Here is a 27,590-nt window from a genome sequence, read left to right as displayed (position 1 = left end):
GAGATCCGTCACACCTGCCACACTCTGAAGGATGCTCTCTAACCTCCTGCACAGTTCACGGATGGACATCTGATCTCAGCACAGACAGTCACTCAGCACCACATCGTAACCTTACAACACAATTCCTCACCTCTGTAATCACTCCTGGTGTTTCTGTACAGGTGGAGCGCAGGATCACAGCGAGGGGCAAGTGCCAACACACTCCAATCTCACCAAAAACACACACACAATCAGTCCAACAGATGATTAAATTACAAAGGCTCACTTTGTGTTGGTGTCGCTCTACTCATCTTGTTTCGTGCTTCACACTCCCTCACAGCTTTTAGGCCCTCGTTCTATCATGTTTTTGTTGCCTGAGGGGTAAATAGGGGCTGGAGGTAAGTGTAGGGCCTCGGGATACTGTGTGTGTGTGTGTGTATGTGTGTGTCTGAACACATATTGCATGTGCATGTGTGCAAATGGATGCATGGATGTGCGTGTTTGGGTTCTTAAAAGGTACTCCAAAAATGATGTGTGTGTTTCTTAGTGGTGATGAGCAAAGGTGCAGAACACACACACACGCACGCACGCACGCACACTCACACACAAACATCCTGATCCCTTTCCCCAATCAAAACACAGCCGCCCTGTCTCTGAGAGGCCTGATGTTGAAGTGTCAGTGATGTGTAAGGGCACGGAAACATTGCGGCTCCGCTGACAACCTGTTGTTTCAGTTTGACCGCACACTTCCCCATTGGACCCCCCTCCCACCCCCCGTGTGTCAAGATTCCACACAAACACCTTCAATTCAAAACACACTTAAGATCCAGTATCATTTAGGCCATATGGATTGTTTTTTAAATATTAACTTTTCTTCATCAGCCTCTTTCAGTCCTACGAGCAATGAGGTCTTATATTAATACACTTTTGTTCAGAAATAACTGCAGACTCTTTTAGAATTTTCTCCACTGATGTGAATAAAAGTTTTAACTGGGAGAATGCGAGTCTTGAAATCATCAGATTACTTACTTAAAATATGCAGAGATTCGCCCTGAAACCAGTGTTTAGTGTGGCTGTTATCATCACGTTCTTTGTGAGTGTTCTGATTGGTCATTGATATGAATTAATAATGACACATGGGGCCACCTATTCAGCTATTAAAAATAAGTCAGCGGTCCTGGGTGATGAGGAAGCATCCAACACAGGAACAGACTGCCCTCACATTGTAAATCCAGTGCAAGCTGTTCCACTCTGAATTCAAATCCTCAACTTGTTTCCTCTCATTTTCTGTCCTTTTAAAATAACTGTGGCATGTTTTACCGTCGTGCCATCAGTCATTTAACAGGCTGTTTCACTGCTTGTCAGAAGTGTTTCAGTCTTGGTGCACACAGCTCCACAAACAGTCCCTGAGACAAGGCAGGGCGCGAGGTGGAGAAAGGCACTGATGGTTTGCTGAACTTGTATTGACGGCGGCTGAACTATCCAAACACATTAGCTGTGAGCTACAGATGCCGGCCGTGTCCCGACTTGAAGCTCAGCACCTCGGCCTCGTCACACAGGCATTGCAATCATGCATTTCGTCTCCGTCTTCTCGCAAGCACTGACAGGCAGGCGGAGGCAGATCAGGAGAGAGTGAGGTAGACAGACATGTGTTCTGCAAAATCACTTCTGAGCTCTCCTCAGTGCAAAACACCCTGTTTAACTTATTATGGCCCTTTAATATGTTATTATCAACCACCTCAGCCTGACTGTCCTATAGATCTACTAACAGGCCATAATTTACTCCGTTTTGTAACCTAATTTGAAACCAGACCATAATATTACTCAGAGACCAGACTCATACAGCTATTTCCATCAACATACACAGATTTCCTTGGTGCCTTATTTGAGTCGGGGTTAGACAGTCGTCTATATTTGCAGTTTGTACTATCGTCATTGTGTTTGATTGTCTTCCTGCAGCAACTTCTGCAGTTAAAGAAGCAGCTGTGGCTCAGTCTCTTCAAGAGTCAGTCCAATCAGAACCATCTCAGCCCCAAACAACCGCTGTCGAGATCGTTTCAAGACCAAGACCCATGACCATGAAAACGGCCAACAATTTGTGTCAAACTGCGCTGAAGTCGGGCATGTCCATGGAAACACTTCAAACACATCACAACGACATCACCTAAAAAGTGTCAATTAGCCAAACCATGAAACTGAAACCAAGATACACACACCAAACTGTGACTTTTGTGTACCGTTACACAACTAGTTGATGGTCAGTATGATCGTCAGTGCACACAAGCCTACTTTGAGTGTCAAAAGTCAGTACAAAATAGGGACAGACACACACTAAGTTATCAATAGTTGTAAGTATGGTATGCAAGAAAGGCTAGTACAGTACATGTGCAAGGAAAGGTTGGCGCACAACCACAAACACAAAGAAAGCGTACATGCATTCACACACACCCCATCATTTTTTATTCTGTATGACTATCAGTGGCAGAGTCCTCACCTGCAGGCAAACACCTGGACCCGAGAGAGGTCTGCACACAGCGAGAGAGAGAGAGACAGTGGAGGCAGACAGCAGGCTGGGAATGTTGGCCTAAAGCGAAGGCTCAGTGGGATGCGGATATTGCATGAAGGAGGGAAGGGGAAGAGAAAAACGAGGAGGACAAAGGGAAGGCTGAAGGGTAAAGACATGTGGCTGAATGAGGAAAGACAAAGACAGAGCAGGAAAGCAAGGTGGAGCAGACAAAGGGAGGAGATGAACAGAGGGAGGACAAAGGGAAAGTGTGGAGATGGTAGGAAACCCTCCTACCACAGCAACTCAAGGGTCTAACTCAGGCATGAGAGAAATACAAAAGTGATGATGATATTTCCAGTAGAACCTGCAGTCAGCAGCTTCACACGGGTAACAGGAGGGATGTAACTGAACGCATCATGGGCTGCACTGAGAGGGGGGGTCCGTGTATCCAATCTCAGCTCATTCTGTTACCATGGCATCTCAGCACACACACACACACACACACACTCGACCCAGATGTCTAATAGTGATGATGTCATCAGCAGGACCAACAGCACTGACAGGGCAGGAAAAATGACGGCAGCTGCTCAGAGGAGTTAAAGCTCATGTGGTCAAGGCGTGGAATGGAGTTCTGATCACAGTTCTGACGTACCCGGTACTTCATCTTGATAATGTTATTAGAAACGCAGTAGTGAAATCTGTCTCCACTGTTTATCTGCACTAACATGAAGTCACAGTAACAGTAGGGACTGGAGTCAGAAGCTGCTGGGGTTATTCTATTCTGTTAGCAGCCGTATACTGAATGAATGCTTACATCAATACTGTCATCTCATTTATCCCAACAGTACTTGTCCTCTCAGCAATCTCTTTTTATACAGGTGTGCTGCATTGAAGGTCGGCCAGTGCGCTACTGTGCAGCTTAATTTAGCCTGAAAAATGTTTTATCTGATTTTAACATCCCAAAACATGTTAAGTATTGATCAATGTTAAAATGACCTTCTGTTAACCCCTTGAGGTCTGAATTTATTTAGAATTATATAAAAAAATTAATTCTTGGTGTTTTTGCTTTCAAATTGATCCTAAATTAAGAGAGTTTGTTCATTTTTCTGTAGCACATAGATATAAATTTAGGTAGGTTCACCAACTAGAATTGGGGTTAAACAAACAGTATATGTCCACTTTTTTCAATGCTTAAATGCAGTAAAAACATATTTTTTGTGTATTCAAAATTCATTTATTTCATCAAAACAGCCACAAAATTGGCTTACAACCATTAAATTGCAACAACAACACAATGGAGGTAGTTTTCACTTTGACCGGTCCGACGAGAAACCAGTGCTTGCAAAAGGTTCCTAGGTGTGTGTTGAATATGCACAAACCGGCATTAGAGGATTGCATGCGCGATTTGGCAGCAATGTGGATTAAAGCGGTACTATGCGAATTCGCGACAATAGGCGTTAAGGGGTTAATTTGGGTGAACAAATTATACTTTCTTCGAGCATGATTTATTTATTCAAAATTCCGCTTTCCCTTTCTCACCGACGCCTCGCAGGAGGCTGTAGTTTGACCATGTAAAATGCATCCAAATGAAAAGGAGAAAAGAAAAATCACTTTTGGTTGAACTACATGCAACTTAGTGGAATAAAGAAACTGCAATGAGGTTCGCAAGTTGAATAAAAAAGGTCCAGAACCGCTGTAACAGAGCTCCTGATGGGCAAAGTCCTGGAGGAAAATAATTCACTGGTGGCCACAAATTATTCAAGCGTGATCTTACTTTAATTCTGTTGAGGATGGGAAAAAGCATGGTGAGACACTGAAACTTCAGTTTGACGCCCTCTTTGTTTACTGTACGGCTGTGTGCTCCGCTCTGCTCTGTGTATGCTGGCACATTGTTGGCTCAGAGCTCCATCCTCTCTACAAGCCAGCAGGATGTATACAATTTGTCCGCCTGCTATTGTCCATTGTCACGTATGAGACTGGCTGCGGTGAGTACTGGCCTGGACTTCCAAGAAACCGAGGAAATACTGAGCCTCCAGCACACACACGCACGCACACACACACATTTACACTGAGGGGTAAAAATAAAAGACAAAAGGCTGAACAAGTATAAAGACTTCTTGGAATTATAATTCAGGACAGAGCCAGGTCAGCTAAGGTAAGAAAAGTGGAGACGAAGGTACACAAACAGACCAAAAAGCATTCCACACAGAACAAATCAGCACTCAGCAGTGTGAATGTTAGGCCCTTGTGAGGTCTGTGATCTGCACGGCAGGGCGTCAAACCTTAATTCCTTTTTTTCCTGACCAGAATGTGTTCGTAGCAAAGAGCATCAAACACTCCGGAAAGCTGACATTAAATGTGCGACGCTCCGGATGCCCACACTGGAAGGCAGGGACGAGAGCCTGTCATCACAACCTGCATCCCACGGCTTCCCTGAACGCTCTCCAAGATTTCTGTCTGTCTCCGTAGACTCAAGGCATGAATGGCACAAATGGGAATAGTGATGCACGCTGTCAGGCAGGCCTTTACACAAAGGCATTCCTCAGCCGCACACACAGAAAGTGACAAAATGAACGAGAGTTTAAGGGAGAGGTTCAGATCCTGCCCATCCTCCACGCTTCCACACACCGGGCCAGAGTGGGTGTGAGAGTCCAGCTGTGTGTTTGAGTTACAAAAGCCAGATGCTGCTAGACGACTCTGACAAACACTTTGAGGCCTCTCCTCTTTGGTGAGATAAGCTTTGATACTACTTTATTCAAGCCCACTACCTCCAGGAATAACATTCATTTCTGATGATTCCATGATTGAAATCCTCAATGTAGGAAGTACATATGTAAGACATTATATAGACAAAATGAATAATGTATAATCAAGAACATAACTGGCAGATTAATAAATGATAATAAAAAAGCCTTCGTCTCAGTTATTAAAGAGACAAAAGGCTATAGGCTAGCCTTGCACATAACGGAGTAAATAGATGGCTGATGATGCTTTATTAGAAGTCAATTCCAGTGCTGTGATCTTTTTTTATCCTATCAACAGTTCCAGCCTAATTACTCTAAATCTTGTGCTTTGTATGTCTCATCGCTCTATTGTATTTGATTAATTGGATTTGCCCCACATCACTGAGCTGCTGGAGCCCCCCCCCCCCCCCCCCCCCCCAAACCCCATCCACAGTCTGTTGCATTAATTCAGGGGGGTTGCCAGATCAGCCGATGACTGTGCCTCCACTTCAAACATTTGGCAAGCCTCAAAAAATGTCCTAACTTCCTCAATATGAAGATGTCCAAAATCTTTAAATTGGTCAATGGATTTATGTGTTTGCAAATACTGTTTCAGAGCCGATAAATCACCTCTGACGCTGCCTTTGATTTTTTTTTAAGCCACATTATTTTACATGTATCTGTGAGTGTTGAAATGAACCCTGATGAACTGAACCATCCGTCTATTTAACTGCTTCCGCTTGCCGTTTTCCTCTCAATAAAGACCTTGGAAGCTCTGGGCTGGAGGTCATATCATGGGGAGTTGACAGAGATCCAGGCTCCCAGCTGGTCCCCCCCCCCCTCCTCCCTCCTCCTCCTCCCTCCTCCTCCTCCTGCAGGGCTGCTGATGCTGGAAGCAGCCTGCAGCCTCCAGCCCGGGGCATTGCACGCCCATTACAGTCTGCCAATTAATCACACTCCTCCCTTCCTCCCTCCTCCTCTTCCTCCTGTCCTCTCCTGCCACATGGTCCTTTGTATCCCTCCTCATCCCATTCACAACACTGGAGCTCCTGTTACAGTAATAGTGTAACCAGAAGGATGCTATTGAAATAATACAGCAACATGGAGAAAATATCCTGAGAATAACACAATGACAACAAAATACTAATAAACAGAGTAAGTTCACCATATAAAAGTCACATAAAATACCATTAAGAGCCTTTAATAATATTGTAGGGCTGTTAATGAGACTAATAAAAATACCAAAGCGTACAAAATTGACTATAAACCACTGTGCATCTTAAAAAATAAGTCCGTACAGAAATTATACATCAGTTTTCAGCAAGATCAGGCTGTTTCTTGATTTCAGCATGAGATGAAAGGCTGCACATCCTCTCCCATCACTGACAGCCAGACCAGACTTCACACCTAACAGCAAACAGCGAACAGCTGACAGCGACACGCGCACAGCGCGCGACTCGTCAATGAAAGTTGACCTGTACGAAGTGTGTGGAGGCAGCGAGCAGCTTACCTTCGTCGTTCTTCTCCTTTTCCATCTTAAAAAACAATTTTCTATCCTCGAGCCGGTGACAATAGAGGCAGGGCGGCTGCGCCCGTCAAACCCACCTCCCCCGGCGATTGACAGAGGCGGCGGCCAATCGTAGGCGCCGGCGCAAGAGGCGGGTCTTGTGTGGTTCACAGCCACGTGGGACACCTCGCTCTTTAAGAGTGAGGCGTCTTTTCTTGTGTTGGTTTTCTAACTGGCTGGACAGTCTCAGCGGTTTAAGTACGAGCCACGCGGCTCCAAAACAAAGGCCGTCCCTCTGAGTATAAACCAGTGAGATGTCATGGCAGTACACATGTAGCCCCAGCATCAGGCAAATGGTCCCTGTCAAAGTGTTATATCTATTTTATGGTCAACATGTAAGATGCATTGAACTGTTGCAGCTGGTTGAGGTAGAGCTAATTTTATCTATACACTGTAGCAGTTTGGAAAAATTCAACATGCTCTGCAAGATCATCAGAACTTTTGTTGTCAAAATGTTAATCTAACAAAGAAACCAGTAACTCTAGCTTTCAGACTGGAGCAAAGCAAAATGAAATATTTCCTGGTGAAGTGAAGTTGAGTACAAGTATTTAGTTACATAAAACAGAAATACAAAAGTTCCTCAAAATTGTACTTTTAAGATTGTGAATCCCTGATAGATGGTCCTTATATGCTGCTGATACGCTGAATCACCTCCCGGTGTTTTCTTCTTTCTTTGCTTTTCTGGATCCTTTTCAAAAAAAGATATTAATATCATTATTATTATTCCTTATATTTCCCAATATTGCTTTCCTTTCACAATTTAACTGGCTACTCCAGTAACTTAGTTCTGCACTTCCATGAATGTATTGGAGTTGCAAAAGGCAGAATTAAAAAAGATGAGGTCAAAATGGAAGCAGCAGAGGTTTCCTGACTTGTAGTGCCTACAAAATGCTACTAATTTCCCACAGGAAATACGTTTTGAAAGATACATAACGCCACCAGGATTATGATTTTTTTCTCCAACAAGTCCACATGTTAAACGTCTTCCTTGCAAAGTTGCAAAATATTCATATTGCACATCTCTACGACGTCTCCTGGTAGCTACTAAAGCATATACATGTTTTTACGGTTAGACTTAAACTTTCTGTAACCTCATCTGAAGTGTTTTACGATCTTAAAACTGCATGAAGCTCACTGTCTGATAAACATTATGGTACTAGGACCCTGTGCATCCAGTTTAGATGGATTTAACTGGATAAAACATTCAATATTAATGGAAATGTTAAAGGATTACAGAGCAGGATGAGACAGATTAAAAATAAATAATCAGAATATATCACAGACGAGTCAACACTGAAATTAACATTTATTACAAAGTGGACAACAGATATTTCTTTGCAAACTGGCAACTAGGAAACAAATCAGGCAACGACATTCAGCCACAGCAAGCCATCATCCATTAGACGTCTGATCGGACACTCTGTGATTGGTTTTGATTGCTGATAATGAATAATGGATAATTGCAGAAATGAACGTACAGTTTAAGATCAACAATTGATCCACACAAAAAAAAAAAACAACTTTCACTGACTTGTCACGAGATGCTTACTCATTCACTCTGAAATCTATTTTTATTCCAGCATGCCCTCTGTTTCTATGAAGAACTTCACTCCGTCCTTTGAGGAGAACACAAAATGCAAACGATGGGGATAAATATTGTTCCTCCCTGTGAACCCGTCACCGCAGGCTCTGAGCCGTGTGTGAACGTCGCCGCTGTTGTTTTCTCATTGAGATGAAAGGTCCCTCCGCTTGTGTAACCCGGTCTGGGTGGAGTTTCCTCCGCTCCTTTGGCTACATTCACACCGAAAAACTCCACGCTTCATTTGGAATCACTGCTCAGATAAGCACCTGTTGGATGACTGTTCATATACCTCTTGGATGTGTATCCGAGGCCTAATGCCCCACATGTGACGAAGCAAACCAGAAAGATGTGTCATCCTTTGAAGTTTCTAACCCCCTCGTTCGGTTAATCAGTGAGATCTTTAACTGACATCACTCCAAAGTTCATCTGAATCAGACAAGTGAGACTAGACAGTCGGACAATCACACATATTGTGAACAAGCCAGTAATTGTGCCATATTAGTGGCCACTGTATTTGAAGGTGAAACCGGAGGTATGGCACGCTGCTAATGCTGCTAGTAGTTCTTCATTGCAACACTGCAATGAGTGAGCACAACCATGACAAGTATGAGAGATTAAAGCGGCTTTAAATGTGAAAACAATGCGACAATATGAATGGGATCTTTCATAGTGATGCACCTACAGAGAATTATCAGCAGGTAAGCAGAGGCAGCGACCAGCTGTGCAGGATTTACTGCCGGATGCAAATAAGCAACTGACGATCAGCTTAAAAGGTGACGTCAATGTTGTGTTCGCACCTTGTTCCCACTGACTCCGTGGCTAAAAAACAAAGTAAAAAATCAGTTCTAGCAGGTTTAAAGTTGGACCAGAAGGTTGGTCTGCAAACTGTGATGGATGTTTGCAATGCACATGCACAATGTCGGTGTAAAAACTGTACTGTTCCAAATCACTTTTGACTAACATGAGTCTTTGTTTACAAGCTGTCTGGTCGTAAATATGCATGGCCAGTTTATCATAACCAATGGAAATGACTAAAAGAAAGCCTAATTTGTAATTGGACACAGTCTCCCTCTAAGTGGCGGCAAACCAAGTTGCCTCAGATCTCAGAAACCTGCGTGGGACAATTCAATAAAGCCTGACATCAGGCTTTGAGTGAATCTAGGTCTCGCCAGACATCAGAACCTCTTTCAAGATGCAAAATTTGTTCAAAAGACACAAAATGCGGTCATCAGTCCCGGTTTAAGTTAGATTTAGGAAAATATCTGGCAATTTCTAATGCTTGAACCTGCTCTTTGTGGCACTGGCCTTTGCTAATGTTCTCGGGCTGTATACATGTGACAGTGACCCTTCACCCTTCCCACAGTTTCTAGCTTTAAATGAGCTGTCATGATTGAAAAACTCATTCTTCTTTACATGTTAAAGACCATCCACACACCTATATGTTGCACACTTCACTTGAAGGAACTGTCATCTCGGAAGTAAAAGGTTTTTGAAGTTCATTTAACAAACTCAAGCACTCCAATCCAAAGTGACTCTGTGGTTTGGATAAAGCACTTTAATAGCAGATGAATATTAGAAAGAGGACATGATGCTTTATGACAACAGTTAGTGTGTTACTTACAGGAGGAAAACTGATTGGACACTCAGATTAAACTCAAAAATTTGATATGTTTCTCTTCAAAAGCTACCGTCTCTGTGATGCTATTCATTCAACACTACACCCTTAAGATTTCAAAATAAAATCCCTTCCTTAATATCGCAATTAAATAAATACCTAACACAAGCTAATGTAAGCAGCTGACCTGGGCATTTCATTTGACACAAGTTAACCAGAAAATAATCAATCACTCAAACCACATTGATGATAATGTTTTCATACATTTCTAATCTGAGGTCAGTGGACAAATCCCATTTTCCCACCCTCATGCATGCCTGAAGAGTTATACACCATGGCTTGTATACAGACAAATATATCTGGTATATGTCCAGTATATGTTCACATACATCTTACAGTATGTTAGTTGGCGAGTTGATCGGCTCACGGTCCGGAAATCATGAAGCAAAGCTGACGGACTTCAGCTTAAATGTGGAGCTTTTACTGTACGCAACAATGCTTTCAAACAACAAACATGTAAAGAGTTAAATCTCCAACCGAGAAGATATAACACAGTTAGAGTATTGAGTTTCAAATCAAGCAAGACCCCACTTGTTATGCTTAAGTGCTGCTGCAGGTCTGTGAAGCTTAACAAAGTCAGCATGGGCTTTTTTTTCTGGTAACAAAATCATGATTTCTCTCAGCTGCGTCTCATGATTGGTTTAATGATCCTTTCCAGAAGTCAAAAATAGCTTATAAAAATAATTTCTTTTGTTGTTTTCTTTTCTGATGTGAGTGCATGTCGCTATGGAAATGCTGCATGTTTGACACCTTCGCACACCCTTAAACCTTCTGCACTGTATTTGTTTTCTGCAGGGCCCCTCCTTTTTTTTTTTTTTTTTTTTTGCCGCCCCCCCCCATAACCTGTGATTCACTGCCATGTTGTGGCCCCTATCCAGCCCTGGCTCTCCTATCTGTGCTGATTTACGAGATGCTTGTGTAAGATATGGGACCGCATTCAAACATATCAGTGCACGCATATCAAAAACCCAGCCATTTTTTTTTTCCCAATTTCTCTGATTGAAAGGAACATGAAGGGAAACTGAAAACAAAAGCGCATGATAAGGTGCTTTTTGAGTACAATATCAGAGAAGCTGTAGTCGTCTATTATTCCTGTCTTTGGCCTTGAAATGCTTGAACAGTGAATGTGTACAAGTCTGCGGTCTATTCACTGTCCTAAAGTGATGGCAAGGGCATAAAAATGAACTGGGTTTGACAATTGTAACAGTCACTCAGTGCAGGGATGAAAACTTAAAATGATGGAGAGACAGCGAGAGAGGAAAGGCAGAGCAGCAAACAGGTGATATGTAGAGACAGATAGGATGATAAACCCTTGTAAAGTGAAAACAAACCGGCTGCTGATGAAGAACTCCAGATAGAAACAGATAAGTCAAGACCGACAGAGTAGAAGAAGGCGCACGTAAAACAGTCAGAATCACAGAAACCTGGAGGAAGGCCTGCACGAGAATTAGAAAAAGCCGTTATTTTTGCCAGGGTGTCTGAAAGCACTGAGATGGGCGGGAGGGGGAGGATGCAGAAACCACATGGGAGGCGAGGAGCATCAACACAGGCCATGCAAACGCAGCTCCTCGTCCTCTTCTGCAAGGCTGTCAGTCAAACACTCGGGCCACATCGCATACAAAAAGCTAGATGCTGCCTCGACATCGTGAAAATCTTCCCGCGACGGAGTCGCAGGCAGATGGCATGGCGTCTTACAGGTGGAAAGTAAGGGTATCATGGCGGTGCATATATAGATATTTCAGATGGGTTGGTTTTCTTTTCGGCCTCCTCCCAGACAGGACGGATGCTTGTGGAGATGTTGCTTTTTTTTTTCTTTCTGTCTAAAAAAGGCGTGCTGCCTTCTTCAGGTCGTTCTTCTTCCAGAGGGCCAGCCTGTCGAACTGCTCCAGGGTCATGCCGAAAACATGCTGGAAGTCCTCTGGAGATAGGTGTCTCTGGAGAGGCAAAGCACAGGCAGAAAACACATGAAGCAGGTCAAAATTCTGAGAGACTGTCCTCACTAGACAACACCGGCAACGGTTGTAAGGTAAAACAGTTTGAGGCCACCTGCAGATGGGAGGCAACTGAAAGAAAAAACAACATGAAGTGTTTCTGTAAGGTGCTGTTCCGCCGCAAGCCTCCAGAACAGCTTCAAGGCTCTTTGGCATCAATTTTCCAAGTCTCTGAAAGTCCACTGGACCAGCAGTCGTCCAGATGATGTGATCATGAAGGTGGAGCATGCTCATACAACCGTGAAAAGTCTTTCTTGTGGATGGTGGGGCGTCTTGGGAGACCAGGATCATCGCACTACCAACAGTCAGCAATGCTGACCCCTCTCTAAACATCAGTCGTAAAGTATTGACAAGAAGCTAACTTGTTTTTTAGCTATGAAGACTTTATATGTTCTACTGAGTCAGGAAAACAAGTGGTTCCTTGGCTCAAGGACTCCAAACTTGCACCTTCCTGAACCAATTATATCTGCCTCCAGGCCAGCCCGACGTTCCTCGCCCACCTCCGCTGTACGGTAAATCAGTAGCAGCTTCGTACTTTCAGATTGGACTCACACAGAAGACGCTCGTCCAATCCTAAGACCGTGTTTGTGCTCAGCGCGTAAGCAGGCGTTACATTGCCTTCTGTGCTGAGGTTTAACACACCAAATTCAATTCTGCGCCTCAGAAGTTCATCCAAAACCCACCTTGGCTCACGCTGCAAACACTCACTAACTCCTCCGTAAATGTCAGGAATATACCATGGAATAAAAACATGCATGGTATTGATTTAGACCCAGAACGAAAGCATACGCCACTTTATTGTCAAACTTTGGCTGCACTGTGCGCAGCAGTTGTGCGTCTCTATGATGACAGTAATAGTAAATTAGAGGCAGGCTGTTGCTTTGTGATAGCCAATAACCTGGTTTCCATACCAACCAACAGAGGGAGGAATGTAGCTTTCTCCCCAAGGCAAAAACATCCAGATCCCTTTAATTCATGCTGAATGCCATGCTGACAGAATCATAGCATGACAGTAGCTAGAAAATTAGATTTTGGTGATATTTTATAGGATAAATATGGCTTCAAACCCAATCAGTGATGTCACAGCAGGTGTTTTTCCATTGACAGGCGTATAAAACACCTTTGTGACATCGCTGACTGGGAGTGGCTGGATGTGTGACATGCTAGAGAGTTTGAACCCGAAGACGCAACATGGACAGCAGAACTTTAGTCCTCTGTGGTTTTCTGTGGTTCGACCTCTCAGGCTGTCCACAGTGTAAGCTACACTCACTCAAAGCATAGGACAAATTAGTGAATGACCATGTAACCCTCACGGTCTGCTAACTCAATGCATGAAGAATGTCTTTGAACCTGCAAATTGGGAAACCAGTGTCCTCTTTCCACCGGATGAACTTTTCCATTTGCTCAGGAATCTTTATGAGAACTTTGGGACTTTTCGCTCTTGCATTTCAACGGTAGAAACCTGGTTCCAGATTTGGTTCCCGGGTCATAGTTTGCACTCCTCAACAAGTTCCTGCTCCTAAAGTCCGATGCTGCAAGAAGTATCGGGGAGGATTCTGCAGTACCCATATCAGACAGTAGTCATGCACCAAATTCTTTAACCGACAATAAAGAGCAAGATAAAGAGGAAAAACTTTGACTTTTTGATTTGGCTCTTGAGTTTAGTTGGACTATTCATTTGATAGATCACAACTTTATTACCAAAAGGCCAACTGGACAGGTGCAGATTTGGCATTCACATATACATTTGTTAAATTTATTTATAATCAAAAAACTTGAAGTATATTTTTTAGATATCTCCAATTCTATAAAATCGTCCCTTGAGTCAACCCACGTCACTTAAAATGACTAGATGCTAAAAACAGGCTCACAGGCCGCAAACGGTTGATGAACCCACTTTTAAAAGCCGTTTTCAACTCGGTTCTGTACAGGCACAAAATACTGGAAACACTGAACGACTGTAATCTTTTGGCATGAGTGATGGCAACACTGCTGGTGTGTAACATGACACACACACTGACAATGTGCAGCTGCAGAGAGGGGAGGAAACATGTCAGCACACTATAACTCAGTCTGAGGACAGTGCCTGCCTCCCGTCTTCATGCTAAGCTAAGGCTAACAACAGCCTGCGCCCAGCTCTGTGCTTAACACAGACATTGATAGAAACTGATATCAATCATCTCATCTCACTCTCTGAAAGAAAGCAAGCGTGGTTCCAGATATGCTGAACTTCAGAAGAGCGCCATGTACTGCCTCATGGCAGAGCGTCCCTCTTGAGTCTCGACACGGGTTTAGCTGCTGATTAGTTTGGGTAAACCGACACCACCTTGGGGTCAGGGATCAGGAACAGTGGTGGGTAAAAGGGAGTTTGGAATATTTCTCTCTGACACACACACACATTCACACTAATGACGGCATGACTCCAGTCTGGTGATCCCAACCACAAGGGGAATCTCTTGCGTCAGTAACGCCTCGGTATCCCGGCGGTCTGACTCCCCTTGGGACAATATTCCCATAATCCAAATGCTCACAGGCAGTTCTCATATTAGGGTTACTGAAGGTTTAAATATTTTTAAGGGTGTTTTTTTTTTTTTTTTTTAATCTTCTGAGGAGAGGAGGGCCATCAGTGCTGCACCACAAGACAAACCACAATCTGAAGTATTTAAATGGGCTTTTTATCCTATGTGGAACATATTTGAGACTACTTCACTGACTAAAATATTTCCTGTTTTCAACTGAACGAACTTAATGAAAGTTCTGAATCTGTAAACGGGCAGTGTAAGAATAACAGCTGCAGGAAATCAGTTATTACGGGACATTAAGTCTAATTGTGCTTAATTTTTTTTTTTTATTATAAGACAGGCATGCGGGTTAAACTTGCCGTGACCCAGCGCAAGAGCAGGTAATGTGATACAACATCAGAAAGCAAAACCAATACTACTGCCAATTAAATTCACATTCAATAAAATCCCACAATTTATTGACTTTCTTTAATGTGTCACAGCTTGAACTCATAGGGCTCTCTCGCAGCAAACTGCACCACGTGGCCAAGAGCAATACCCATGTACCCATGTGTCATTGTTGAAAGTGTCATTCCAAAACCATGGGCGCTAAACTGCTGGCAGGACAGCCCCCACTCTTATGGTTTCAGGCTTCCCTCCAGATGCTGCAACATGGCCATTCAGCCACAAGAGCATTAGTGGGGTCGGGCACTCACTGAGCCGGGCTTTAGCACCCGGCTCAGTGAGTGTGTTTGTCTTGACTTGACTCACTTTATCTGAGCATGCTGAGGCTTTCAGGGGCCTTTACCAAATCATGGAAAACAGCTCCAGGTAAAAAGTACACTAAGCAGCCCCCGTTCACGTACATTTGGCCATACAGTATATCTGTTACTTGAATGAAAAAACAGCAAAATTCATTCAATCATTTATCCACCTTCACAAAAATTGGGGATGGCACGTGCCATCGTCAAGCTTTGGCTGAGCTTTATCCCACCCGGCTTTGCTCCAAGTGCATCATTCCGATTTCCGAGTCGTTCTTTAAACCGCAGTTCGACATGTTCTCAGGCTTTTTAATGACCTGCGGATGGAAGGGGGGAAACAACGGAGCAGGGAGAACAAGATTAGAGCTCACCTCCAGTCTGGTGCGATCTACGTCTCTGGGAAGCTTCACTTTCACTCTATGCGTCACTGCCAGAATTTCATAAGGGTAGATCTGGCACACACAGAGTAAGCATTGTGGGAGATTTATTAAGGAATACAATTATAATCCAACATCCAAGCAAAGCTGCCAAGAATATTATTTGTAAAGCATTAACAAATGAGGGAAATCTTACCTTGTATTCTGCAAAGGAAAAAAAAAGAAAGAGAGAGAGAGAGAGAGAGAGAGAGAGAGAGACTTAATCCGTTGGAACAATGACTTTTTATTTGAATAGCAGAGCCATTATGAAAACTACCATAATAGAGCCTGAAAATAAATTACACCTTGTGGACTCGAGCCTCCTCAAAAATATTGGGTTTCAAAGGCGTCAAAAGCATTATAAACGGTCGCGCTGCACACACGAGCACGCAGTTATGAGGCTGGCATCCCATCAACTCAGCCTTCGCCGGAGCCACAGCCAGGACTGTACACACACTTGTAAACACACAGCAACAATTCCGCAGCTGGAAAAATGATATCACCTCTTCACGCTGCTACCTCCAGCAACTGATCTGGAGCCAGAGCTGCAGGGCCCTGCACGCTCGGCCACGATGTAATCAGGGGATTGTAAACTGACCTTAGATGTGCAGGTGAAGGAAAGACGACACAGGCCTCTTCACGTGTCGTAGTTTAAAATGCTAGCAGACAGCGTTATCTGTTTTGGATTGAGCAACACTGTACTGTATTTGGGTGGGGGTGAGGGTGGGGGTGAGGCACTTCCAAGGCTTGGCTCAACATCTCTGTTCACTAATGTGGTCTGAAGTCAGATTTAAATTTCTTCAAAAGGCGAATTACAATCAACACGTTGTTGGGATGAATGAACACAGCTGTCTGCATTTTCCAAATAAAAATTTAGATCAGAGAATCTAATCCCGATCCCTTAATAATAAAATCAGTAAAGAAGAAACTTGGGAATTTAGTGGGAAAAATACTTCCGGAACCAACCTCTGACTTCCCAGCTCTGTGTCTATGAGGGTAAATTGCCAACTTCAATATTAAAGCTGCAACAAATGTAGTGAAATTGGCTGTCACAATTTCCAAGAGCCAAGAAATTGCTTGTTTTGTCCAACCAAAAACCATCCCAATAGCTATATCATGGTATTCTTTTTTTTTAATGTGTTTTAGACATTTGCACCTATCAGCTGCACAGCACTGGGAAAAGTTTCCCACTTACATCAAGAGGAACACGGCAAAGAGCAGGAGATGAGCGGTGCTAATTCATTTTCAGCCTCACCTCTCATGCCTCCCCAGCTCTGGGAGTCTGGGTCCACTTCATCCTCGGCCATCTCGGCAGCCTACAGAAACACACACACACATAAACAAAGAGCGGTCAGGCCATCATTCAGAAGTCCCGCTCCATGCCGGGCAGAACATCGCTGGTCTTTATCAACGCCACGGCTCATCTGAAAGCCTTTTAGTCGCTGCTTTTACCCTCGATTTGCTCACATTCTTTCAGGGTGACCAATGGGAAGCGAGTGTGACGCACTCCTTTGATGGCGAGCTTACATCACTTAGTTTGGAGGAACTAAAAAGCAGCTGAGAGGAGAGGGAGGAACCGGTGATAGACAGCGTTTATTAGTCCACGAAAGTGTGAAGCTCTGTTTCAGTTGTGTTCACAGCCGTTTGCAACTATCAGATACTTTGCTGCTTCACGTAAACACAGTCTGAGAGGAAGTGATTAATTGGCTAAAGGTGGATAAGTTCTCTCTCTACGGCCAGAAAACGAGCAACATACTGAGTGATTAATGAACAGACGTGAAAATGCTAAAGTGCTAAATGAGGATGCAAGCATTGTTAGCATGTTAGCACCAATGCTCAAAGCACCAGTTCGTACAGCGTCACAGAGCCACTGAGTGTGTTTGCAGACTCGAGCTGTATCATTTATTACTATCTGTTTGCTGTAGCTGAAAAAAATATGCAATTTCATTTCAGTTGCACTTTAAAAGGAGATTGAGCAGTATGTCATTCTTTGTATGAGCGATGAGCTTCCACAAAAAGATTCTGTGTGCTACAAATATAATGTTACAGAGCTCCAAATTCTCCCGTCATTCTTCTACCAACACATTAAATCCACAATGTCAACAACGCTGACCAGCAACGTCAGCCAGCGAAAAACGCTTCATTAGACTTTGCGCCGTGAATCCGTCATGGCCGCCAAGCTTTCATTTCCTCCTCTGCTCTGTTTTGTCTGCCTGTCCTCCGTCCATCAACAAACACAGAGGGAGAGCAGCAATATCACATCGGTGGATGATAGACTAAATACCCCCAGCGTCCTCATAATAAACCGGAGCCCTGCCCTGTGTGGAGCGAGGGGTGCTGACTGACCCCCTGTGTAATCGGATACCAAAACTGTGAGAGAAAAGCTGGATGAGGTTGAATTTTAAAGAGAAGGAAAACTTTAAACGCTGCCCTGAGGTTTCCTGTGTCGGTTAGTGGAGGGTGTGTGGGGGAGTGTGATAAAACCATGGAGTAAACACATGAAGATGGCGGCCTGTTCGAATGCTGCAGCACAGCGGGTGCAGTGCTTGGAGAAACAGTGCTACCTCCTGTCAGATGTTCACCAACACCTCAGCCATCTTTTTTTCTTTTAAATGTCCTTTAATCCTGGGGGTGTGCTCGGTTTCACCCCCTAACTGTGGCGACAGGCCAGAGCCCAGTTCGATTCACAAGTCCCTCTGCAGCGAGTCAAATGCTCAACGTTCTCACAGCCGTGGCTCCAGCCCTGCCCAGGGTTCAAGTCCAGGCTTTACTGTACCGGACTTGAACTGGAGGGGAACTAAGGACTCTTTGGGTTAGAGTACAGTGTCATGTTGTGTTGGTGGAAATATACGAACTCTGGTGCCAGATGGGACAGGCAAGGGTTTAGCTTATGCGCTAGGTACAGGTTGGGTTATAGGAATGCTATGGTTTTTAGCCGCTGGCCTAACACATTCTGACTTTTTGAGGCACTGAGTACCCTTTTAGCGTCATCTTTTAACATGAAGGGCTCTGCAGTCAGGTTAATGACCACCAGAGGTATTTCTGATTTCATATCAATGAATTAGTTCATTACAGTATCACCACATGGATTTCTTTGAATTTTTCCCTTTTTCTATTAGAAAAGAAAACAAAAAAACAATAAAATGATCATCACTAATTATTTCCTGACCTTCTTCATTAACATACTGCTTTATTGGCCACTTATGAAGTCTGTTTATTTGTCCCCACACAACTAAGTCACATTTATTTCTTAAAATATTTTCAGATGATTTAGAAACACCTCTTGCTCTGACTAAAGCAAACACTTGTGCAATGATGACCTTTGGCTGATCTCTCTCAGTTCCAGGAAGCACCGTGGATTGTTTAAACCAAGCTTACATTTCCTAAGCTACTACAGCTCGTCTTTGCTCACAATCGTGGCGGCTCACCTTGTAGATGCCGTTCCGTCCATATCCGGGTAAGGACGCAGACTTATTGTAGGGGAAATCTGCAGAGAGGGAAAAATATTTATTCTCATTTTCCGCTTTAAACGCTGCTGAGGATCCACATTGTATTTATGTCACAGACACCAGGCCGATCGTGTGATTGGCTACTCACTAGGCTGCGAGGTGTCAGTGGGCAGACTGCAGGTGGACTTGCAGGGATCCAGGTCTTCTTGACCCATGTGTCCATCTATTTCACTCTTTAAGATCATCCAACTGGTCCTCTAGAGACAGACAGAGAGGCAGAGACAGAGAGAGGAGACAGATGGAAAGAGGTGATGGATGATGGAACAGCATGAGTTAGTAAATTAGTAAATGGATGTACAGTATTTGCAAAGTTTGAGAAAATGTAATGAAAAGAGGCAGATATGGACACGCGCACACACGCAGACCCACCTTGCTATCTTCCCCATCCTGCCAGGATGTTCTAGAAGCTGTAAAACAGTCAGAGGTTACAGGGTGTCACAGTCAATGTGCTGGATCATCTGCCTCACCGCTCTGTGCTGCACTATTAACTCTCACCCCCGGACCATGACACCATCAGCTGCAGACGGCACCTACATGGAGCTCTACATGCACTGTGCTTTAAGACTTGAAGGATGGACAGCAGCTACAGGCCATTGTATCAACACTGTACTTTTAGAGGGCTGGACTGACATTTTGAGAGCCTGACCCATCATTCACTAGAGCAAGATATCTTAACAGCTTCAGTCCTGATTATGATAAAGGTTGGTAACCATGGAGCCACAAGGGGGACTGCAAATGATTTGAACTATGGCCTTGGTTAAAACTTCCCCATGACAAAGATTTTGATCCATGACACTTTTTTCGATACACATATCTTGATAATGAAGGTGTGAATTCATTAACCCCAGAGGAGGAGGAATTATATATTTTTTTAACTATTTTTTCCCCAATATTCCTACAACTTCAACAATACCAAAATTCTCAGTATGCTGTCTGTTCCATCTGATATTCTGGGGTGTAATGAGCATAGCAGTCTCTAGGGACTAGCCTTGTTGCTATGGAGAGTTAGGTGTCAAAAAATAGTAACTTGCGAGTGCTTAATAATGAGATTAATAACTCGTCCTATGGAATAAATAAACTGTTCACAAATGAACTTATTCAAGGTCTCCAGTTACTTACTTCCTTCTCTCTGTAAGGGGTGTCAAAGGTACATACAGTCCAAAAACTGCATCAAATCCAGTTTTGTTTTGTTTTTTTGCCAACCCTCTAACATCCTGGATGTTAAAATGTCAGCTACTGTTTAACATTTTGTTATGCTCATTAATCAATAAGAGCATGAATTACGTAAGTGGGCATTGTGTGCACAAATTACCTCCTTTCAATGGGCCAATGCTCACAAAAATGTGTGCAGTCCATTCAAACGTAATGTCACTTCACACAGCTCCGAGGTCAAGTAGATGGAGGAGAATTGTATTTTCCCCCCTCTTTTGGCAGACAGCACACACCTTGTCAGTGACCTCTCGTCTGCTTGGATGCATACAATCAAGATGCTGACAGCCATCTCATAAATCTGTAGGACTATGCCATATGCAGCTGATTTACTTGTCATATCAAATAAAGATGAATATTTCCTTGTGTGATAGAGGTGATAAAAGCTCCTTGGACTCATATGTCAGTGTGTTTTGAGTGACCCTGTCATGTGCATATAGATTGAGGGGCAGCTATAGTGATAAACATAAATGAAACACACGATCAATGGTGAGGGGAGAGACACAGTTACTGAAACAGTGATCGGTGCAACACAAATGTCACCATACGAAGTGAATTATGTCCCCAACCGCTCACAGTGGACACACAGTCACTACACCACCACTAAAACCAACAAATGAGCTGGTGAGATGAGTGCAGACATGCGTGAATGGCATGAGCAAACAAACACCCAAATGTCCCAACTCCAACAAGCAGTCCCACGACAGAGTGAATAATCAGAGTGTCAGATCAGATATTCAAATTTAGGGCAATGCTTTTCGTACATAAAACCCAATTATGCAGACTTTAGTTCTAAGCTATAAAAACACCAGTATGGTGTCACCGCTAGACCCAGACCCTCGTTAATTTCACATCTAAATCTACAGATTAATTAGGTTTTGCAGAAAACTGCTGCACTGTCCTCCACTGGTTGAAACTTTCAATCATCTTTGAAGTGTTTCAGTCTCTGTCCAACAGTCAGCTTCAGCACTGAAGCAAAATGATCACTTTTGGCAGCTAAAACACTTGATGAAGGTTAGGGCAGGGAACATGAGGGCATCCCTGTGATTGAGTGGTTAAGGTGAATTACTACATAACTGCAATGCCCCTGGTTTAATTCCATCCAGGGACCTGTGTTGTGAGTCACACCCCCTGTCTTCCCTTGTCCCCTGTCCCACTATTGTCCAATTCAATAAAGGCGCAAATGCCCTAAAACAACATTAACCATTGGATTGTAACAGGATGCAAACTGTGCTCTCCATAGTGTGAGTTGCATGGGCTACACACCCATCCCCGACCCTGACCTCACCGCTCTTCCTCTCTGCTTCACTACATAAAGGTGTTGCACTGGCGCAGAAAAAAGTAAATTGTGCGCTGCAGAATTGTCTAACATTCTGTATGATGGCGTAGTATTTTAGTGTCTGCTAAGCCCTCCAGCTGAGAGAAGCATTACTCAAACAACCGTCCTGGAATTTATTTTATTGTCTCACTGGTACTTGGAGCAACCCGCCCACACCAGTGCAGTTTAAACGCCCGCTTAGGCTTAGATCATCAGCTTATCTTGCCAAGCTAGAGCTGCACAAAACTTTATTCTAGTGAAGGACAACTGAACTCAGAGCAGGGTGAATAATTTGCTTTCTTTCTTCAAAACCTTGGAGTTCAAAATTAAAATAAAATTCAATGGGTGCTTTTCGTTTTTTGGGGGGTTATTTGTCATAGCATTGCCTACCATCCAAATGTTCAACCTTGATAGATTTTGCACTTGTCTGAGCTGATTTTATAACACAGAATGGCTGCAGTACTCTAACACCAGCCCTACACATGTGGATCTATGTGAGTCTACTAGACGAGTGCAGGCCTTAGAAGAAAAACAAGGAGAACTGGGATAAATGGATGAAGACATGACTGACAGGCGACATGCAACACATCGTGCAGAGACCAGACCAGAGAAGGAAGTGTTAACGAGGAAGTAGACTGTACCATGCTGTTTGTAGATGGGGGGTTTTCTATAGATATTATCTTTGACCATAGTCTCTGAAGATGGGAACAGACGCAGAGGAAAGAAAATGGAAGAAGCCAACATAGGAGGCAGAGAAAGAAAGAGAGAGAATGGAGAAAAAGAAGCATGAGTTAGCGGTCATTGAGAGATGAGGTATTCGGAAGAAGCAAAAAAGGGAGGGGGGGGGTTGTATAGCTTGACTCAACACAAGACATTTGTCATTTTTATTATGGCACATCAGAAACATCAGCACTTTTTTAATATAATTCATGCAACATATTCAAAATATATCGATTTATTGGTCTTTGTTGAATGAGAGGTTATTTGATGCAGAATAATTCAATGACACTCAAAGGATAATATCAGAAACCACACATGGTCCCCAGGCATCAAACAGTCTACTTATATTAGCATTCTTTAGAGAGTTTCAAATGAAATCAAAAAGGACACCTAAATTAATACCATAAACGTCACAACAATGGAGAAAACGCTGAGAGTTAATTGAAGTCTTGCTGTATTAACTGTACTGCTAGATGGAGGATAATGGGGACAGTATGTTTGACCCTGAGGCTGATCTAGTCCATCTTTGTGTCAGTGGACCCAGACAGGCCTCTGACAGAGATGCTCAGTAACGACTGTCACACATTCAGCCACAGCAGAAACATGACTCACAATAAAATAACACATCTGGGGTTTTTTTTCCTGGCTTGTTTCAGTGCCTGCCAGCATCTGAAACAATATCCATATAAAAGCAATAAGGATGATGACTATGAAAGCTATTAAGTGGATAATCGCTGGCTGTTTTTTCCACTTAACTGGCTTCCAACATGGGAGGGTTTTTCTTCCTCTGCATGGCTGACAGTGTAATTGTCAATGGGAACAATATGTTGGATCAAACTCATTTTCCTCTGTGAGAGACTGAAAGTAATGAAGGATATACTGTTTGCCGTTAACTCTCGTCCAAATATAGTGTAAATATAATTGGAAGTGACGCAATCTCATGCTAGATAATAAAAAAGAAGTTGCTTTGAAATGCTTAAACAGTAGGGACACTGGGAATAAAAAAAAAGTCCTGGAGATATACAGAATACAATCGACGAGACAAAGGTAAACACAATTTTAAAGACACTGGGCCACTCACACAAACACATCCAATCTTTGGTGGCACGAATTAACGATGTAAGAGAACTCATGGCATTCCCAAATTTTCTCGTACTTGTCCAGATTTGTCACACAACCCATGTACAGAGAGTCTGTCTTTGTAAAGAGTAGAAAACACTAGTTTGACTTAAAAATTGACAGATCCCCTAATACAACAGTCAATCCCGCTAATTTTTTGATGTTTCCAATAGCAGGACATAGAGCTTCAAAATGTAGACGTAGAGCTTCAAAATGCATGCAAAAAGTTCTACTTTTTACCCAAAGGTAACATTTTTGTGAATGAATCTGCCCACAAATTGGGCATACCAGATAGGCTTAGCATTTTGGTGATGTCAATTATGCTAATGATAAAATCCCAGAAACACACGTCTAAGTATTCATGTACAAGCGCCATCAAGTTGAAGCAAACTAGCTACTTTTTTCAGTTTCAGACTGGGAACACTCGTACCGGTAAACATCATAGAAAAAGTAAAAGGTCTGGAAGAGAGTATGAAAATGATCATGCATGAGGGCCCGTATCCCACACATGACAGCTTCACAAGACTTATCTGCATGTACCTGGAAGGAAGGTGGTCCAATCCACTGGAAAGTAGAAGTCTAATCTGGTCAGCACTAGTTAACTTGATGAACATGAACCAGCAGTTGAATACCAAATAGAAATCTTGCATTTCTTAACCTCCTCTGGTTGAGGTTTTAGCCTTGCAGTTGTAATCACTGTTGGATACGTTAGAGATGCAACAGACTTTCAACTATGGAAGGTCAGTGAAACAATAGTTTTCAGCCTGGTGTGTGTACAGATGTTGAGTTGCGACCCAAGCGGTGCAGCTATGGCCTACCTGGTATGTGGAAATGCCGGGGAGCAGCCACGTATGTAGAAGTGGAGGAGGGGGATTTGCCATCAGAATAGGTGGATAAGCTGGGGGTACTCCGACCACTTTCACTACCTCCAGTTGGGGACGGAGTAGGGTAGGCAATGGATATGAAAGGCAAAAGGGAAAGGGTTTGGGAGAAAACAAAGGGCATCGGGGGGCAAAAAGGCAGCGTTATGGTAAGCATATTGATAAGTGTCAAATATGAAGCAGCGATTATTACAATGATGCCGCTGACTCGATAACCCAGCCATTTACTGTATTTATATTTACTGTACTAAAACAGATTCACTCGTTTTTTGGCGGAGAATCCTACGGTTCCAGTGACCTGTTAAATGATGAGACACTAAAATCTAGTATAGCAGCCAAAAATGGCCTCACCACTGTCCCCTACCAGAAGCACTACCCAGTCGTTCTGCTTCAGTCCATATCAGAGCTTATAATCCAACTGGACCACATGTTAGTCCAGTTTCAAACTGATCAACCCACAAAAGGGCACCAAATGACGTTGACAGTTTGCTCTTGTGTTTCTAACTTGCTGGCAAAACACCTCATCCAGCTTCGTCAGATTTAGTGCATGAGGGCAACAAGGCTGTACCTCACAGTTAAAAGGACTGGGCTGGCCCGCCTCCACATTGAGAGAACCTTTCTACGTGGAGTCTGCGGCTGAGGTTAACTGCCGCTGGGTGTGAATGTGAGCGTAACTGGAGGTCTGTTCATATGCATCAGCCCTGTGATCGACAGGTGGCCTGCTCAGGACGTTCCTGCCTCTCGCCCAAAGTGAATTAGAATGAGGTCCAGTCCAGTCCCCTGTGACTACTTCAGTTCTTGATTTTCACACCTATAACAGACTATAGGACTGCTGCTTTTGGAAATATTCAGAAACAGCTGTGAAAGAGGAGCTGCTATTGTTCTGCAGCTCTACATTTGAATTGCAAAACAGTTCTAGGCTCCATAATGTATTCAACAGTTACCTTTCACTTAGCTTTAGAGCTAAATGAAATGAAAGCTCTTGCAGATATGTTGGCACTGGGCCTTTTAGTGGTCTGTTCTCATCACTTAACAGTTTACACTGCAAAATCATAGGATTTCTGGGTATATTAAATCCAAGTGCAGGTGCCAAAATAATGGCAATGAAAGCAACTGTTTTATTACATTTGTCCAGTTTTTATGTGTGTCCTGTTGTAGGCGTGAGTGTAACATATATTTGCATTTTGCTGATGGCATACATGTGTGTGTTTTGTATCTATGATGATGAACAACAAGGGTACACCCCATTGTGTGGCGTCACAGGCAGGCTGGGTGATGGAGTCACTGACACCCTTAAGGCCAAAAGTAATAAACACTCTACATCCAGAGCTTTGAGGAAGCAGCAGAGAGAGATTGGGAGTGTGCATGAGAGAGAGTGTTAGCTGATTGAACACACACTTTTCTTCTCAGACAGCGAGGAACCATCGTCAGTGATCTGGATGCAAGTGGATGAGATCACTGACACACAGCAATGCTGTTAGTGCTGGTCTGAGTGATCTCCTGCACGTACAGTGCACACAATCACGCACACATGCCCATGAACACACACGCACACGAACACACCAGAGTACTGTTAGTGCAGGTCTAAATGTAGGGCAGATCCTCCACGCGAACATCTGGAGCTAAAGGAGGATGTGTCGGAGGCTTGGAAAGCTTAGGGAGGAGATGCGTTATAATTTCAAGTAAATGGATTACACATTGGACAAAAAGGTGGAGGCCACTTACTAATCAAATTAATAACACAATAACAAGATAATAAAAGATGGTTTTGGGATCATTAACAAGGATTCAGGGAGACAAAAACAAAAGCATGCCTCATTCTTCCAGCAAGGTGCTTTCCTCAGCTCGCCCCTAACTTCCACCGCAAGACAACACGTCTAAGTAGCCTGAGCGTTGCTACCACAGAAACTTCTCTGAGGAGACCTGATTGCTCGTTAAAGCACGAGTATGTTGCATGAAAACAAATAGCCCTCTTTCATGGCATGTTAGGAGCAGCCAGGGCCCGAACAAGGCTAGCGGTGCGCTGCGCTACATGCCGCTGCGACTGGCAACCAGACCCCAAATTACAGCTCGGTCCGCTTGGGCTATTTCGTTCCCCCGCTCCCCCTCCTCTCTTTCATCTTCCCCATCGGAGAATTCCCCTCTCAGCCTCTCCACCCTGTCATGGAAAAACCGCCAGAATCCTGGACCGCGTGTTCCTGATTTTCCGTGCAAACGTTCGAGCGGAGGCTCGTGATGTTGCTCTCTCTACCTCCTCCTTTTAATCAGCCATGGTCCAAGGAAGCATATATTAGAAAAACGTGTTGCTACGGTAAGGGTTCTGCATAGCACAAAAATAACATCTTTTCTCTGGCAAAGGTTATCTGTAAGTGAAAACAGGCCTATATGAGAACTTCTTGGTGCTTGAGGAACTCTTTCATTAGGATTGTCACTTTTTATTCAAATTTCGAACTACCAATTGAATGCCGTAAAATGATCTTTAAATTAAAAATTACAGCGTATGAGTGCAACAGACCATGCCTTGTACAGCCTTTTGCAGCAGGGGGCTTGTTGCTCAGCCTGCAAACTGAGCTACGACAAATGGAGGAAGTTAGTGAGCTGTGCTAAGGGGATAATCGCAACATTAAACTTAAAACTAATGTGTGTGGAGTTTACATTGAACGCCACAGATGGGAAAATCAGATTTAAAGGAAAGGCTGTTTGCTAACTTTGTAGAATACAGCTGTCTCTCAGTGATGTTAGCTTGTCAAGTTAGCGAGGCAGCGACCACTTCAGACAACCTATATCAGCTGAGAGAGTCACCTCGAATAAATGACAACCTGGTCTGACATTAGACTGAGTGGGTTATGTTTGTTGCACTTGATCATTCCACCCAAAAATAATCCAAACTTATCTGATTCTACTGATATTCATTGTCTCATTTTGTTACCTTCCATGCTAACAAGAAAGCTACAGTTTGCTACAAGACGTTTTATAGGTCATATAACTCAACAAAATAACTGATACAATCTTTGAAATTGGACCAAGCAGTTGACAGTTTAGCCACAGATAAAGTACTTTAGCTACCAATTTATTTGGAGGTAGAAGTGCACCCAAAATGCACATCCAGCCTCAACAGTTCTTCTAAGTGCGT

At 43.4% G+C, this 27,590-nt stretch overlaps 1 protein-coding gene across 7 annotated transcripts in view; it reads right to left on the bottom strand.

The window, feature by feature from the left end:
- Positions 1–8,206: 8,206 nt before the first annotated feature.
- ablim2 (actin binding LIM protein family, member 2) overlaps positions 8,207–27,590 on the bottom strand; it is an 89,347-nt gene continuing 69,963 nt past the window's right edge. For 2 of the 7 annotated variants that reach the window (XM_041964633.1, XM_041964632.1), the window contains exons 15-23: positions 24,395–24,502; positions 22,379–22,432; positions 19,580–19,617; positions 19,299–19,407; positions 19,130–19,188; positions 16,957–17,017; positions 15,859–15,866; positions 15,657–15,737; positions 8,207–11,966 (exon numbers count right to left, since the gene is read on the bottom strand). In XM_041964633.1, coding sequence (XP_041820567.1) covers positions 11,853–11,966; positions 15,657–15,737; positions 15,859–15,866; positions 16,957–17,017; positions 19,130–19,188; positions 19,299–19,407; positions 19,580–19,617; positions 22,379–22,432; positions 24,395–24,502 — 632 coding nt within the window. In that variant the 3' untranslated portion in view covers positions 8,207–11,852. The remainder of the gene's footprint in view (positions 11,967–15,656; positions 15,738–15,858; positions 15,867–16,956; positions 17,018–19,129; positions 19,189–19,298; positions 19,408–19,579; positions 19,618–22,378; positions 22,433–24,394; positions 24,503–27,590) is intronic. The other 5 variants (XM_041964636.1, XM_041964639.1, XM_041964634.1 and 2 more) reach the window with 4 other exon arrangements.

The sequence above is a fragment of the Chelmon rostratus genome, chromosome 23 (genome assembly GCF_017976325.1).
Source record: "Chelmon rostratus isolate fCheRos1 chromosome 23, fCheRos1.pri, whole genome shotgun sequence".
Classification (NCBI taxonomy): domain Eukaryota; kingdom Metazoa; phylum Chordata; class Actinopteri; order Chaetodontiformes; family Chaetodontidae; genus Chelmon; species Chelmon rostratus.
Note: the sequence above shows the minus strand (reverse complement) of the source record. Positions and strands in the feature narration are given on the sequence as shown.